The following is an 18,058-nucleotide window of genomic DNA, read 5'->3' as shown; positions in this document are numbered from 1 at the left end:
GTGCTGGCTGGGTTAGTACTGAGTGAGCAACCATGGGTGGTGCAAGCGCCTCTGGCTCCCAAACATCTGTCTGACACAGTGTTGAAAGATCATGCCATGTCGGTGAAAGTTAGACCTTATTGTTTGAAGAACATATGGGTCATGATATTTGTGAAGCTAGATGCAATAAGGACCTAACACAAATGTCAAATGAAAGGGATACATCACCTATTAGGACTATACAGTGAGCGTATCCAGTTGAGGCTCAGAGCGCCACACTTGCCCACCTATGCTATCTCCAATTTATATAGATGATACATAGATGAATCGTTTTTTGTGTTCAGTGATGATGCATCTGATACAAGTAGCATAGATGGGAGCCGGTCGGCCAAGCGGACAGCACGCTAGACTTGTGATCCTGTGGTCCTGGGTTCGATTCCAGGTGCCGGCGAGAAATAATGGGCAGAGTTTCTTTCACCCTATGCTCCTGTTACCTAGCAGTAAAATAGGAACCTGGGTGTTAGTCAGCTGTCACGGGCTGCTTCCTGGGGGTGGAGGCCTGGTTGAGGACCGGGCCGCGGGGACACTAAAAGCCCCAAAATCATCTCAAGATAGATGAACAGTGTTAGCGGCTTCTATGGTGGCATTTTCCATAGATATTTTCAAGAATAGCTGAATCTCTTCTTGACTGACGGACACGCTTTGAGGCTGGCTGAATCTTTTCCTGACTGACAGACACTCTTTGAGGCTAGCTGAATCTCTTCCTGTGTGGGAACTTACAAAGCGATCTTTTCACGACTACCTTATAAATTGATCTTTTCATGTAATCTTTTCAAGACTACCTTACATTTTACAAGCTTGGCTACATACCACCTACAGGTACTAATGCCAAGGGTGTACGTGAGTGTTATTTACAAGCACACAGAATGAAGAAACAGGAAGCGAAAATCTATTTGTACCTGGTGTAACGTGAGCAAAGTCGCGCTGTGAACCATGGACTACTTTGTTGATTATTTGAGATACAAGAGTTACATTCTTATTACTCACTTTCAAAGTACTGAGTGTGTAGTACAGTGTGTTAATGTGTAAATAGTGTGTGAAACTGTACATATTGTAATGTTAGTGAATTTTTAACAAGTAATATTGCGCCTAAACATTTATTGTGGACATATTACTGAAACATGTATCACAGTTCTATGGAACATTATAAACATTCTACTGTATACATATTATAAAGGACACAAATATGCATCATATACGAAAAAAACAAATAAAACCGCATTGGAAATACATTAGAACAAATAATTGAAAATATATTTGTTGCAACACCTGGTGCTTGAATGGCCCGCGTGACTGTGTCTGGGCATGTCACGCACGGGCGATCAGCCCCTGATGACGTCACAACACACCTTGTCCATGTCCCCATACCCAAAGTAAGTGGAATTTGGTATTTATTTTTACATAGACATGTTCAGTGAAGGGAATTTTTAATTTTACGAAGAAAAAAGATTTTTTGGGGAACACTTTATTTCGTGCGCACAGGGGGAATTTCACAATAAATTCGGCGCAGCACAGTGGTTAACCACTGTGATGCGCTTCTTTTATTAGGGCATTTTCCCTGTACGCCGAAAATCAAGTGTTCGCCAAATTTTTTTTTATCATTATAAAATGATAAATTCCCTTCCCTGAACATGAAAAAAAAAAAAAAAAAAAAAATTAGCATGCACTTACTTTGGTTGTGGGGACGTGAAGAAGAGGCCGTGTGATGTCACCACGGACTGGTATCCCGTGTGTGAAACTCCCTGAGGCAGTCTCGTGGGCCATTCAAGCTCGGCGAGTTGCCACAAATATATTTTCAATTATTTGTTCTATGTAATTCCGATGTGTTATTTATTTATTTTTTTTAATCATATATGATGTACATTTGTGTCCTTTACAATATTTATACAGTAGAATGTTCATAGTGTTCCGTGGAACTGTGATACATGTCAGTAATGTGTATACAATAAATGTTTATAGTTGGAATATTACTTGTTCAAAATTCACTAAAAACAATATGTACAGTTTCACACACTATTTATACAGTGACACACAGCACGACTTCGCTCCTGATGCACCAGGTACAGATAGATATTCGCTTCCTGTTTCTTCATTCTGTGTGCTTGCAAATTACGCACTCACGTACGCCCCTTAAGTTTAGTACCTGTAGGTGGTATGTAGCCAAGCTTGTGAAGTATAATGTAATCTTGAAAAGATTATAGGAAAAGATCAGTTTGTAAAGTAGTCTTGAAAGGTCGCTTTGTAAGGTATTCTGGAAGAGAGCTAGCCATTCTGGAAGAGATTCAGCCATTCTGGAAGAGATTCGACCATTTTAGAAGAGTTTCAGATATTCTTGAAAAGATCTATGAAAAATAACACCATGGAAGCTACTAACACTGTTCTTCTAAGCCTCTTGTATCAGATGCATCATCAGTGAATTCAGAAAATGATTCATCTATATATCATCTATAAAAATTGAAGATAACAAGGGTGAGCATGGGTGGTGCTCAACTGCTAATGGATAAGCTTGCTATATCGTCCTCATCGGTGCTGTATCGCTAGCATCCGACCCTTGTGTTAGGTCCTTATTGTGCCTAGCTTCATCAATATCATGACTCCCTTAAGTTTTTCAAACAATACGGTCTGAAGTTCACCGACAGAGCGATCTTTCAACACCGCATCGGACAGGTGTTTGGGAGCCAGAGGCGCGTGCGTGGTTGTTCACTTGGAACTGAGCAAGCCAGCGTCCCTAGGATATTCTGGGAATTTTTCCAAGATGGCTGTCTCTCACTGGAGGTCCCAAGAGTCCTTTTCGTACACAACCTACTGCACTCGCATTTTGAATGGGTACGAATTATTAAAAAGGTGTTTTCTCTGTTGTGGCGCAGCTCAGTGGTTAATATCTGCAACAACCGACCGAGATGTTTCTGGTTTTGGGAGTGGTCTTTCTGTCTTCACTGCCTGCCGATTCCACACTCCTTAATTTTCCCTGATCTGCAGCAAGCAAGCTAACCACACCTACTGGCTGCCACTGGCTTCCAGGGCTTAGTGTCCCCGCGGCCCGGTCGCCGACCAGGCCTCCTGGTTGCCGGACTGATCAACCAGGCTGTTGGACGCGGCTGCTCGCAGCCTGACGTATGAGTCACAGCCTAGTTGATCAGGTATCCTTTGGAGGATACCTGATCATAGTAATTATGATGGTGACAATCAAACATAGGATAAGAGGATATAACCAATCAAACATTGGGTAAGGCGTTGGATAAAACTCTGGTACTCTCCGTGGACAGGGAGACATCCCAGTAGGAACGTCGTCATTACTCAGTGATATGTAGTGAGATCTGGGTCTGAGTGGTGGCCAGGAAGCGAAGTAAATATTATGTGAAAGACCTCCAGGAATTGCTGCGAATAAACGTTCTTCTTACCCAAAACTCGGCACAGTAATTAATTTTACTTACAAACTATGCATCGATAGTATATTCCCTTTCCTCAATGTTTCGGTGAGAACCAACAGCAACACATTCCTCATGGAAAGTTTACACTAAATTTACCAACACTGCAATGCGTATGAGTGGCCACTGTGAATGGTTGTATAGATGTAAGACTAGTGTGATAAACTCATATATATGAAAGCCCATACATTGTTCTGCCTGGCATAACATACATGAAGAATTGTGCAGAAACCTTAAAGTACAGTATTAATAAACAATGGATCCTCAAGAAAAGTTAACACCATATCAGAGGAGATACCAAAAATGGCTCAACAGAGACAACAGCAAACAGCCCCCTACTATAAAGCTCTACTACGGACCCACTATGAGCCCACAGTGTAAAACAGAAGAAAGAATAATCAAAAACATATTTTCAAATGGAGTGAAACTGACAGCCCCAGACCCAAATTTGTATTCATTATCTGCTACCTATAAACTTATTACTTACTTCCTTCTACCTTATATAGGTATGACCACCACAAAGCTTTCAAGAAGACTTACTTGCCATCCACAAGCTGGTGTCCCAGAAATCATGTGTGAAGTGAACATAACACGACACTTATTAGGAAAATGCTAGTAGATAATACAAAAATCCTTGGGCCAGCAAGTTACAGCCCCGCTCCTGTGCCAGGTAAGTCCACTACGGGCTCACCATAGCCCATGCTACTTGGAACTTTTTGTTCCCAGTAGCTGAATCTTAAACAACAACAACAACTTGGGCCAGATTCACGAAATAGTTACGCAAGCACTTTTGAACCTCTCCATCTATTCTCAGTCTTTGGCAGCTTTGTTTGCAATTATTAGACAGTTAATGAGCTCTGAAGCACCAGAATCCTGTTTATAACAATAACAATAGTTGATTGGGAAGTTTTCATGCTTGTAAACTGTTTAATAAATGTAACCAAAGCCGTCAAAGATTGAGGAAAGATGTACATGTTCATAAGTACTTGCGTAACTGCTTCGTGAATCTGGCCCCTGGAATCTACCACTAACCAAAGAAGACTGCAAATCTTGGAAGCTATACTTACAAGAGAAAAAGACCCACCTTAAATGTACAGAATAACTATTTCATTTCCATGTCAACACTCGGACTCATATCTCGGCAAATATCACCTGATAATGACATCACTACCGAGATCTCCCCACCCACCAGAGTTGTACCCAATATCATACCAACTGTTTGATTGACCCTACTTCCCCTTTCCCTATGTTTAATTGGCCCTATCCCGCTTACCCTGTGTTTGATTGCCCCATCACCTCACCACATACTCCTTCAACTCTTTCAAATGTGTATTTAACTAAAAATTGTACATGTATCCAGTCTTTACCTGAAGATGTTCCAGAGAGGAACGAAATGTTATAGAAAATAAATGCTTTCATTTTCTTTTGGTTATTTTACCATGAATTTTGGTAACTAGATTGCTCCTCTTAATACTGATACTAAGAAAACAATTAGAAGATTAGAACAGTTAAAATTTCAGATAGAGAATGTTAACTTTAGCAATAAAAATGATGGAAAGTCTCTTGGCCAATACATAGACAAGCGACTAAACTTCAGCTCCCACATACAACACATTGCCAAAAAAGTTGCAAAAACTGTTGGTATACTCTCTAAAATCAGATACTGTATTATGTTTCCCCACTATGCTCTACTCTCATTATACTACGCACTAATCTATCCCTATCTTACATATGGTATTTGTGCGTGGGGTTAAGCCACTGCAAATTACCTCGAGCCCATCATCACCCAGCAAAAATCTGCTATCAGAACTATAACAAACTTTGTTTTCAGACAACACACAGCCCCTCTGTTTAAATCCCTAAACATGCTAAACATACATTCACGCCACATTCTCTTGTGCTATTTACTTGTACAAAACCTTGTTCCTAAATGCAAATCTTAAGCTGAAACTCTTCCTTGATAAATGTAATAGAACCCATGAGCACCACACCAGAAATATAAATATCTTTGATATCCTCAGAGTTGACCTAAATCTGTGGAAACACTCCATGCAAGTAAAAGGACCCAGTCAATGGAACTCGCTCCCTAATGAATTAAAAAAATTGTCCGACCTATGCATTATTCAAAAGTAAAACCAAAAAGTACCTAAATTCATCCTCACAGTTTCTTATCTTGGGCATCAAACTCTCACTGGCACACTCCCCCAATATTGGTGCTTAAGACATGCAACTTCACCAGTGTAATAATTTCTGTCAATTTATATGGTAGTTATTATGTTGAACTCAAATTTTGCTACAGTGTACCTCTTAATAAATTTATTTGTTAGATTAAGGACCTGCCCAAAATGCTATGCATGTTAGTGGCTTTGCAAGAATGTAAGTATAGAAAGCTTACATTTTAAGATTAACCCCAGCAATGCAGTCATGTTTAACCAAATACAGTACAGTACGTTGAAAAGAATGCCTGCTGCCCAAGTATACAAATATATAGATTTGTAAATGCACAGAAAAACATGATTTTGTTTATGTAAATGAAAGCATGGAAAATCTTGTTTACTGTTCTATGAGTTCACAAGTTTATATACTGTTCATGGTACTATTGTGGTTTAAAGAAAGAAATGTGTGTGCATACTTGAATGGACATATCCATTGGCATCTGTTTTATGTGATTCATTTCAATAAATAATAATTTATAATTTAATAATTCTTGGTGAATAAGGATGAATCATTGTAGAAGAATATACAGTGTTCTCATTTATTCACTGTAAATATATTAAGAATTCAAAGGAATGGGGGAAAGATAAAGGTGAGTGTCATTGATTCATTGCATTTATTTTTGGAAATAGAGAGGCATAAGCAATAGAAATGGATAATCTAGTTGTCTAAATTTCTTTGAGTTTTAATATTACAAGTATTTATAATTTTAAAATGTTTTGCAACTGTATTTCTCTTTGGCATGGCGAAAAAATGTTAGAACATTTTCCTATGATCTTGTATTGAAATGTTTTGTGCAAATTTACGCAATTCTGAACTGGCATAAGGTTGTTAAAAATACCAAAAATAACAAAAATTTGTAAAAATAAGAACCAATAAGTTGGTTAGTTTTGCGGCTCATTTGTCAGCTAAGATGGCCGACCAGTTAGCCTCATTACCTATGAAAGCACTACTTGATAAATGTGTAGAACCCTTTCTTGACTATCATTGTTTAACTACTCTCACCTTTTACTTCCACTTACCAGCCCATTCCATATTATGCACCGAAACATTGGCCTTTCATTGTTTCTTTTTTTCCTGTTACTCTTACACTTTTTCCTGTGTCCTCTCTATTTTCCTTCAATGCACTCTTGTTTCTCAGTGCAAGCCAGGCACAGCTGCATCGATTAAAGAGTAGCTAATCCAGAATATGGAATTCTTTGGCAAATGTTTCGAATGTCTTTAGTGTTTGAAGGAATGTGAAATGTCTGGAGAAGATTATTCATGTGACCACCACCTTCAGGAAGGTGAGATCTTAAATGAATGAAGCACCATAGAAATGGCTCTTGATTTATTTATTTACTAGTTTATGTAGGATATTTTCATAGCCATTTCTTTCAAGTTGCTACAGTATTTAAAATAATTCTTCATATATTCTTTTACATTAGAATTCAAATAGCCACAGGATTTTTATTATTATTGCAACATTACACCTAAGTATAGTTTTCCTTTAGGGATAGTATGTTTTATCTTAAAGGTCATATAGATTTTAAGGTTGTAATTGATTTTTGAATATATGAAACATATTAATCTGTCTAGTTAGCTGCAAGATTTGGGAAGGAGTAGAAGCGAAGAAAGTAGATCTCTCCGTGCTGGATATCTCTTCTGCAGTCATCTCCAAAGTGGACAGCCTTCAACATACAACTCACTATCTACAGTTTGGTGAGACACACCACTTGTGCTTCGTGTTTAGCATGCTAAAGTTTTACATTTTTTCAGAATATTACAAGGCACTCTGAATCAGTCAATATTCTTATTAATTAACATTGTTATGCACCTAAAACTTGTGTGGCTAAAAGAGAATGAGCAGGAGGATCCTCAATGACAGTCAACTACACTCCTGTGGAGTTACTTTCTCTGTAAAGATTGGATTGGTGAAAGTGTTTTGTTTTTCACTTCAAGATATGTACACTAAAAAGATCAGAAGCAGGTTCCACACAGTGGTGGGGGGCCTCGTAGCCTGGTGGATAGCGCGCAGGACTCGTAATTCTGTGGCGCGGGTTCAATTCCCGCACAAGGCAGAAACAAATGGGCAAAGTTTCTTTCACCCTGAATGCCCCTGTTACCTAGCAGTAAATAGGTACCTGGGAGTTAGTCAGCTGTCACGGGCTGCTTCCTGGGGTGTGTGTGTGTGTGTGTGGTGTGGAGAAAAAAATAAAAATAAAAAAAAAAGTAGTTAGTAAGCAGTTGATTGACAGTTGAGAGGCGGGCCGAAAGAGCAGAGCTCAACCCCCGCAAAAAACACAACTAGTAAACACACAGTGGTGGGAGCAGTGGGTTAAGTACATGTGATACTCTGAAGTCTTCTAAATAAGTTTTTTTGTTTATTCTTAAGCTACATGACCAAATCACACAGCAGAAGATGGAGAAACGACAGGGATGCCTGAAAAATCGGTTAAATTGGAATGCTGAGCTCAGGTGCACATTCTCTCAGAACCCATGGTGAAACTTCATTTGGGCCAACTGCATTGTTCTTTCTTAGGTCCTTGAGCATTTTTTCCACTTTGTCTCGAGACACCTCTATGTGCTCTGTTGTTTTCTGGAATTCTATTGTATGGTTTTCTGAAATTTTAATTTTGCACAAACACACTTTGAAACTGTTTGTTTAATGCTTCACACATTTTTTTTTTAATTTTCGTGAATCTGTTAACCATTTTCAACCTTTGAATTTTATCCTTGTCCCACAATTTGATTATAATCAATTTATAGAATAGTCCTGGTTCTGTTTTATGTTTGTCCAATCTCCCTTTCTCAAAATTTCTTTTGGCCCCTCTTCTCACTGCTATGTAGTTGTTTTAGGCTTCTTTGTATTGCTGGTATGTTTGAGGGTTTGGCCTCTTCCTATATTGATTCCACTTCTGGGGGAGCCCCATCGGCTCCCCAGAGCTATCCAGGCTGAATGGATATGTTTAACTTTCTGGGATCAGACAAGTGCATAGAGTTCTTGCCTACCAGGAACCATGAGCCAGAACCTGGCCCCCCTCAGAAAGGCACAAGGAGCAATGGCCTATAGAAACCCCTCTGTGCTTGGCACCCATGAGTGAACACGTCCCGGGGATAGAAGTTTGTTTGGTAGACTTGGGTGCCGGTTTGCAGTACCCTGCCTGGGCTTCTTTTAGCGTGTAACCAAGGCTATGGGCCCTGGGAAACCCCATGGGGGGGGCTACGTGGTTCAATAGATGTGACCCCTGTGTCTCCCTCGCGTCTTGCGAGTTTGAAGGTTGCTCTGTCCCCTTGTCTCAGAGTGACACTCACTGGTTGTGCCTCTGCCATGCTGCCTGTTGGGTTGGTGGTTCTTTGGACTTGAAGTCATGTGACGTGTGTTGTCTGTACGTGCTCCAATTCACCCAAACCACCCCGGATGCCCCGAGACTGCCCCGTTTTGGTTATAGGGATCTGGACTTGGGGGTGGGAGTCGCTTCGGCTCTGGTTCTGTCCGGCCCTTCTAGTCCTTTCCCCTCTGTTGTTAATCCGGTTCCCCCCTCCCCCCCCCATTGCTTCCAGCCCCCCTTGCTCCAGGGAGTCGGGGCAGGGTCTAGTTGGTGTTGAGAGACTGGCGATCTCGCGGGTGTTCTCTTCTGGGGTTGCGGCGGAGGCATTCGAGCCTGGTCCTTCAGCTGGAGTTTCTGGGTCTGGTCAGTGGGCTCTCTTTGTTCCTGCTTTTTCATTTGAGGCAGGGGGGTTTGGAGGCCGGCTCGGCCTCTGGGCTGGGGAGGGGTTGACTTGGGGGGCCTTGGGCCCTGTTGGACCCCCCTGGGTTTTTCTGCCCTCTGAGCAGGGCTTAGTGTTACAAGGAGAAGAATTCTCTTTAGCTCCCTCCACGTACGAATTGGATTTGGTGTCTACCCCTCCTCGGGTTCGGTTCCGTGATCCCGCTTGTTCCTCGGTTCCGTCTTTCCAAAGGTTTTTGGCTTCCTGCATCCCGTCTTCTGAGGTGCGGGAACCCTTGCAGCTTACCTGCACGACCCGGATTATGCTTTCATGATGGATCCACGTTCCTTCGTGTACGGTGGCCTGCTTGCTTCGGCCCTGCATTTCTTTTCCCTCCTTGAACTGACTTCGGATTGGCTTGAGTTGGACGTGGGGGGCGCTTGGGGCCGTTGCCGGGTTTGGTGCGCTGCCCTCTGCAGTACAGGCATTGTCTGCTTTGTTGAAACTCTTCGCGCCACTCTGTGTGATGCGGTTTTGTGGTTCTATGCTTCTCGCCTCGCATGTCGGCAGGCGGTGCTTGCCTCTTCCTTGGAATCCGCTTGGGCCCTGGCTCTTCGATTGTCTTCGCCTTTTTGTCCTTTGTTGTTTGCGGAGTCTGCGGTGGTGCAGTACCTGCAGGCGGCTTTGATTAGTTGTAGGCCTATGTCTGATTTGTTAGTACTCAGGGGGCTCATAGGGATCCTTCCCGGAAGGGTCCTGGTTGATACCTGGTTGATGGGGTTCTGGGAGTTCGTCTACTCCCCAAGCCCGGCCCGAGGCCAGGCTCGACTTGTGAGAGTTTGGTCCACCAGGCTGTTGCTTGGAGCGGCCCGCAGGCCCACATACCCACCACAGCCCGGTTGGTCCGGCACTCCTTGGAGGAATAAATCTAGTTTCCTCTTGAAAATGTCCACGGTTGTTCCGGCAATATTTCTTATGCTTGCTGGGAGGACGTTGAACAACCGCGGACCTCTGATGTTTATACAGTGTTCTCTGATTGTGCCTATGGCACCTCTGCTCTTCATTGGTTCTATTCTACATTTTCTTCCATGTCGTTCACTCCAGTACGTTGTTATTTTACTGTGTAGATTTGGTACTTGGCCCTCCAGTATCTTCCAGGTGTATATTATTTGATATCTCTCTCGTCTTCTTTCTAGTGAGTACATTTGGAGGGCTTTGAGACGATCCCAATAATTTAGGTGCTTTATTGCGTCTATGCGTGCCGTATATGTACTCTGTATTCCCTCTATTTCAGCAATCTCTCCTGCTTTGAAGGGGGAAGTGAGTACTGAGCAGTACTCAAGACGGGACAACACAAGTGCCTTGAAGAGTACAACCATTGTGATGGGATCCCTGGATTTGAAAGTTCTCGTAATCCATCCTATCATTTTTCTGGCTGTCGCAATATTTGCTTGGTTATGCTCCTTAAACGTTAGGTCGTCAGACATTATTATTCCCAAATCCTTTACATGCTGTTTTCCTACTATGGGTACATTTGATTGTGTTTTGTACTCTGTATTATGTTTAAGGTCCTCATTTTTACCGTACCTGAGTACCTGGAATTTATCACTGTTAAACATCATGTTATTTTCTGATGCCCAGTCGAAAACTTTATTAATATCAGCTTGAAGTTTTTCAATGTCCTCAGCCGAGGTAATTTTCATACTGATTTTTGTGTCATCTGCAAAGGATGATACGAAGCTGTGACTTGTATTTTTGTCTATATCTGATATGAGAATAAGGAAAAGCAGTGGTGCAAGGACTGTACCCTGAGGTACAGAGCTTTTCACTGCACTTGGACTAGATTTTATATGGTTGACAGTTACTCGCTGAGTCCTGTTTGACAGAAAACTGAGTATCCAGCGTCCTACTTTACCGGTTATTCCCATTGACTTCATTTTGTGTGCTATCACGCCATGGTCACATTTATCGAAGGCCTTTGCGAAGTCCGTGTATATCACATCAGCATTCTGTTTCTCTTCTAATGCCTCAGTGACTTTGTCGTAGTGCTCAAGTAGCTGTGAGAGGCACGATCTTCCCGCTCGAAATCCATGTTGGCCTGGGTTATGAAGGTCATTGGTCTCCATGAAATTGGTGACCTGACTCCTAATCACTCTCTCAAATACTTTTATGATGTGCGATGTTAGTGCAACTGGTCTATAATTTTTTGCCAATGCTTTGCTCCCTCCCTTGTGTAGAGGGGCTATGTCTGCTACTTTAAGTGCATCTGGTATCTCCCCCGTGTCCAAGCTCTTCCTCCACACTATACTGAGTGCCTGTGCTACCGGCACTTTGCATTTCTTTATAAATATTGAATTCCATGAGTCTGGACCTGGGGCCGAGTGCATGGGCATGTTTTCAATTTCTTTTTCAAAATTTAGTGCGCTCGTGTTTATATCAGTTATATTTACCGGGGTTTGAATATCCCGCATAAAGAAATTGTCTGGATCTTCCACCTTCATGTTGTTTATTGGAGTGCTAAACATGTCCTCATACTGCTTTTTTAGGATTTCACTAATTTCTTTGTCATCCTCCGTGTATGAACCTTCACTTGTACGAATAGGTCCAATACTGGCAGTGGTTTTTGCTTTTGATTTCGCATATGAGAAAAAATATTTTGGATTTTTCTTTATTTCCTGAATATCGTGCCAGGGCTCTGGGTTCTGTTCGTCGTGGTATGCCAGTGGTGCCAAATTTAGGCCAGGTGCAGCCTCCAGTTCTGTCTTTTTCTGGTCGGCGCAGGGATCGCCTTGTCCGCTTCTTAGGTTCTCATAAAGTGCGTCGGCTCTTTCGCGGTTCATCCCATTGACGGAGCGATGGGGGGGAGGCTCGCCCTGTATGCTCACACCTGGTCCCACGATTCGTGGGCTTTTCAGATCGTGCGGCCTGTGGTGGCGTTGGGTGGCTCCTCCTCCCTTGGGGGGTTCGGGGCTGGCGGGGCAGGCCTCTTCTCCTGCACTCTGTCGTCTCATCTCAGAGTGGGTTCGCTTGAGTGTGGTCGAAATGCCAATGACCCTCAGGTGGGTGTCCTGCCTGTTTCCGGTCTCGAAATGGGACTGCGCGGACCTCTGGTTCATTCTAGACTTTTCCCGTCTGAACCCATGAGTTTATTGCCCTTGCTTCAGGATGACTACTCTCTCCCAGGTCCGTCTTTTGTTGGAGCCGGGTGCTTGGATGGTGTCCCTGGACCTCAAGGACGCGTACTGGCTCCGAGGCTCAGGGACTGGCTCGGTTTTGTTGTGGGGTGTCAAGGTTACCGCTTTCGTTGTCCTGCCTTCAGGATGAATTTGGCGCCTCCCATTTTCACACGCCTTTACTTGGGTCGTGGTAGCCCGCCTGCATCTCTTGAGTGCTTGGGTTCTGGCCTATCTCGACGACTGGCTGGTCTGAGCTCCCAGCCGGTCCGCTTGTGTGTGCTCGCCAGGGATTTGGTTCTTTCCCAGCAAGCCGGATTTGGGTTCATAGTGAACTGGAGGAAGTCCCATCTGGTTCCCTCTCAGGTTCAGTCTTGGCTGGGTCTGGTGTAGGACTCTTGTACCGCTTCCTTGTCTCTTCCTCCGGCGGCTCTGCTTCGCCTGCGTTCCTGCTTTTGTTTGTTCCAGAGGGGCTTCCGGGTCACGAGATGGTTGCTTGAGAGTTTGTGCGGGACCCTGAACTTTGCAATGATAGTCTACCCGCTGGGTTGGGTGTGGCTTCGTCGGCTGTTCTGGTTCCTTCGGAAACGTCCCTTCCGCCTCGCACGACCATTGGGTTCGGCCTTAGGGAGCTTTGCGTCGCTGGCTTCCTCTTAAAGTTTTTCGGGGTTCAGTGCCTTGGCACCTACCTAAGCCCTCACTCGGTGTGGTCACGAACGCATCATCTCTTGGCTGGGGCTTTGTGACCAGTGCTTACCAGGCCAGCCAGGGGCGGTGGGGTCCATCCTTCCGTCGGGCTCACAGCACGGTCAGGGAGTTCGCGGCAATGTGGATGTCGCTCCAGAGGGTTCGAGTCACGCGCGGTTCGACAGTCCTGCTCCTCGGTGGTTCATTACTTGAACCGAGGGGGTTCGATGTGGTCCTTGGCTCTTTGGGGCTGATCGCTTCGGGTGACTCGTCTGCTGAGTTCTCGGGGTTTGGCTCTCCTGGCAGTTCACGTTCGAGGGGGTGTCCAATGTCCTTGCGGATGGCCTGTCTCATTTCCCTCCTCTTTCCACGGAATGGATGGTCGACACTGGCTACCTGGTGAATGTCCCTGGGCCTGGTCGGGCCTGCATTGCATTGGGTCAGCAGTTGCAGCCAGTTTCTCGACTTCGTGTTGAGGAGTGAGGACGGACCGCCTCCTGGGTAAGTCCCTGTTTTTTCCTTTGGGTAGTTAGCTCCCGGGAGCTGACGGGGCTCCCCCCAGAAAACCAGCATTGAATGTAATGAAATGCTATTTTCTGGGTGAGTCCCAGAGGCTCCCCAGCATCCCTCCCACTTCCCGGTCGGCAGTGTTGTTCGTGTTTTTTGACATCCAGCCTAAGAACTGTAGGTTGGGTCATTGGCGCAAGGGTCTGGGGCTCCCCCCTTCTTCCTCCGGGGAGGGGGGGGTTACACAGACGTCGGCGCGGCAACATGATGACGTCATGCTCGTTTGCTAATTTTTGTTTGGGGGAGTTCTGTTCACTCGTTCAGCTTTCAGGAGCAATAGTTTCACCAGAATAGGGGTTTGTTTTGGGGTGCCTACCTTTCTGGATGCCTGTCCTGGTCGATGGTAGACATAGAATGCTCCCAACCACGGGGGGGGGGGGGGTTTCACAATATTCACAATATTTATTCACAATAAATTTGTATGTCACATATGCACTTATTAAATAAGTGCATATGTGACATACTAATTTATTGTGAATATTTTACTTTACCTTGAAAAGCTTCATAGAAAACACCAACCTTACCTAACCTTCTTAGTATGTTAAGATAAGCATCTTATTGCTTCTTAATTACAATTATTACTTAACCTATTATAGGTATAGGTTAAGTAATAATTGTAATACTTGTAAATTGTATACTTATAATAACCTATTATAGGTATAGGTTAAGTAATAATTGTAATACTGAAGCAATAAGATGCTTATCTTAACATACTAAGAAGGTTAGGTAAGGTCGGTGTTTTCTATGAAGCTTTTCAAGGTAAAGTAAAATATTCACAATAAATTAGTATGTCACATATGCACTTATTTAATAAGTCAATATTGACTGTACGAAAGTGCGAGAACGGGTTGTGTTAGTATATACAGTTTTCAGGAACATGTTCCTTCTTCCCCCTTGTTCTTTACTTTCCCCATTGTCTAGTGATTTTGTGAATTTCTTCGAGGCAGCAGTGTGAGGTGTCATATCGTTTATTTCATCACTCTTTTTCTTTGTTGCCGTCTTTCGATATCTGGCGGATTTTCCTCTCTTTTTTTTGTCTTGGCTTTTCCTTGATCAGCATCTTATGCTGAATATTATTGCCTTATGTTATTCAGCATTGGTGGAGCTTGTGCAACTTGAGTTCTAGGTCGAACGCAGGCTCCATTTCACAAGCTAACTCAGGCATTTTTTCATCTCCGGCGTGCTCATGCACCCATTGAGCCTTCATGGTCTCTAAATAGTGTTTTCTCGTCTCTTTCATCTTCTTAGTTTATGATGACTCCATTTGTTAGGAATTTTTATTCAGGGAATTGTTCTTGGTTTCTCTCACCTCTGGTTATTGGATGGGCACGCTTCATGCTCTCCTCTGGCACCGGGGGTTTTGTTCCTTTAGCACTGGCAAGCATTTAGTTCATTTGCATCTGGCTGCTTCTTTACTGTTGAAGAACAAGTCAGTTGGCTTCCGAATGGGGTCCTTTGGTCATTGATGCTTGGTTGGTCCGGTCGGGTGTACATCATGGGTTGTCTCCAGTTGCGGCTCTTCGTTGCTATCGTTGTGCCACTAGTTCTGCCTGGGTAGATTGTCTGTGGGTAGATCCTGTCACCTTGGTTCCTTGTTCCAAGCTCATCAATCTCAAGTTGTCTGCAGTGTCATTAAGTCTAGCCAGCCTTTAATCTACCCTCGCACCCATGATGTTCAAAAATATGCTCCTCAGCTGGCTGTCTTTGCAAACATATCCTGGGCTGATATACGGGGTGAAGCAGATGTGAACCCTGTGTGCCTGCTGGAGTTTCAAATTTTACATGGTGCTTTAAAATTTCCTTAAAAGCAGATTTCATTAGATTCAACATTAAAAATTAGCTTGATGTAGGTTTCAATTGCTATAAGGCAAATGTGTTCTGTATATGCCAAGCAGTCATTGTAGGCTCTCCCAAAACAGTGGCAGGAGAAATTAAAAAAAAAATCCTAGTGGGTGGTCAGGGCCAGAGCAGATTCAATAATTTCAACTCTCCACTGAATCATTTCTTTTATATACTGGGGGTTGTTTCAGTTTCATGTAGCAAATTAGATAAGACTATTAAACACACTTGCAAACACTTTTTGCTGGCAAAGCATTATCAAATGAAGTCAAGTGCAACACATCATGTTACCTTGAACAATGGTTATTTCAGGTCTGACGATGGCTACTGTGATTGCTCTTGTACCCAGCATCTACCGTGTGGACTACTCTGCATTAGGTACATTGTTGGATAATGTAGTCATTAATGGATCACAAGAATGGGTTCAAGCTCTGCAAAAGAGTACAGGGACAGTTTTCATGGGACTATGGTGCATTGATGGATGGTAAGCTCTTAATATTTGTATTAAATTTCTGCTAAGTTTAGATTATTTATTTATTTATTTTATTCATTTATTCATTCCACCACTAAGGGAAGTACCCAGAAAATCAGCAAGACGAAACAAACCTCAGCTGGCTGCTTCCGATACCTGCAGGCTCGAACATGACGATAAAACTCCCCGAACTCTGTAAACAAATGATTGAAAATGTTATAAACCAGCACCCACTCATTTGCCCCCCCCCCCCCTCCTCCCACTCCTCATTTGGGAGTAGGATGGGGCAGGCCACGGCTCTCAGGCTGCTATGCTGTCAAAATGATGACTGATGCAAGAACTCGACTTCTTTGGGGAGGGAGGGCGTCAGGGAGTCACTGGGGCTCACCCAGAAATTGGTGTTTCATTACATTCAACACTTGTTTTCTGGGGGAGCCCTTTGTAGCTCCCTGAAGCCAACTACCCACAGAGAAGAAAGAAATGGTCACACACCAGGGAGGAAGGAGCACCGCAAGTAGCAAATCGAAGACAAGACCACCGGGCAAGAAAGCTGACCCTTGGCCAAATAGGGGCGCAGAGGCCCAGGAACATAGTCCAAGCACCGGGATAGAGACACGAGGACAGCCGAGAATGGCAAACTTTTGAACCCCATTAGTGTGAGGCAATCAAATCAATCAAATAAACACTGTGGACAACCCAAAAAGGAAAACCCCAAAACTAGGGACCCAGGAGACCTTAGCAATCTACAAAGCAGCCACCAAGGCAGAATTGGTGGCACAAAGGGCTTTACAGAAACAGTCACCTGAGAAGAGGTGAAGCACCTCCTAGCCATACCAACAAACCCCAAAGTTTTAAGGACCCTTCTGGAGCCCACCCGACATAATCTCAGCCAGAAAAGAAGAGGCCAGCAGCAAGGAGGAAATGATCCAATTGGGCAAAAGACCAAGAACTGGAGCTGGAGAAGAGCACCAAGCTTCGGAACTAGCAACTCGAAACAAGCTGAACATAAGAGGCCAGGAAAATGGCGCGGAAAGAGAAAAAAAGAAATGCGGGCCAAAGACCAAACCAGCCCAGGCAGTGCAATGCAGGCTGGAGGTGAACAACACCCAAAACAGCCAGCGAAACAGAGCCGAGGAAGTATCAACCCCAAACGGGACTGTGCAAATCTTCAGTTCGTTCGGGACTTATTCCATCTGAACTGCTGGATTCCTTGTCCCTCCTTTTGGATAACCACTCTGTCCCAGGTCCGGCTTCTATTGGAGCCGGGTTCAAGGATGGTGTCTCTGGACCTCTGGGACTCTTACTGGTATGTCCCCATTCATCTGGAGTTCAGGGATTGGTTAGGTTTTGTGGTGGGGCAGCAAGCTTACCACTTTTGTTACCTTCCCTTTGGGCTGAATCTGGCACCTGACGTTTTCACGCGTCTTACCCGGGTTGTGATGGCTCGTCTGCATCTCCTAGGTGTTTGGGTCTTGTCCTACCTCGACGACTGGTTGGTATGAGCTCCCAGCCAGTACTCTTGTCTGGTTGCCAGGGGTTTGGGTTCCTGATGAACCCAAAGGACGTCCCATTTGGTTCTATCCCAGGTTCAGACTTGGCTGGGGCTTGTCTGGGATTCTCGAACAGCGTCCATGTCTTTCCCTCCTGTGGCTTTGCTCCAGCTGCAGTCCTGCTTTTGGCTGTTTCTGAGAGGGTCCAGGGTCACTCGGCAGTTGTTCAAGCAACTGTGCGGGAGTTTGAACTTCGCCGTGCTGGTTTACCTGCTGGGTCGGGTGTCACACTATAAATGTGTTAGTTGATATTCACAAACACCAGTCAGTCAAACAGTAGAATTTGAGAACTCCAAGTGTGCCGGTCCCTAGGAATTAAGGGGATCTCACCTTTCAGAATAATGACCACAGATTAACCAAGGGTAACCTTGGTCAGGTCAGGTAACCTTGCCTTCCGCA

The 18,058-nt window shown here is 44.0% G+C and overlaps 1 protein-coding gene across 6 annotated transcripts in view; it reads left to right on the top strand.

Moving 5' to 3' along the window:
* Positions 1-18,058, top strand: part of phtf (putative homeodomain transcription factor) — a 97,282-nt gene that overhangs the window by 61,514 nt on the left and 17,710 nt on the right. For 4 of the 6 annotated variants that reach the window (XM_069317688.1, XM_069317672.1, XM_069317677.1 and 1 more), the window contains 2 exons: positions 7,260-7,382; positions 15,950-16,121. In XM_069317688.1, coding sequence (XP_069173789.1) covers positions 7,260-7,382; positions 15,950-16,121 — 295 coding nt within the window. The remainder of the gene's footprint in view (positions 1-7,259; positions 7,383-15,949; positions 16,122-18,058) is intronic. The other 2 variants (XM_069317691.1, XM_069317680.1) reach the window with 1 other exon arrangement.

The sequence above is a fragment of the Procambarus clarkii genome, chromosome 8 (assembly GCF_040958095.1).
Source record: "Procambarus clarkii isolate CNS0578487 chromosome 8, FALCON_Pclarkii_2.0, whole genome shotgun sequence".
NCBI lineage: Eukaryota > Metazoa > Arthropoda > Malacostraca > Decapoda > Cambaridae > Procambarus > Procambarus clarkii.
The sequence above is the reverse complement of the archived record's forward strand: the minus strand, read 5'-3'. Positions and strand labels throughout refer to the sequence as shown.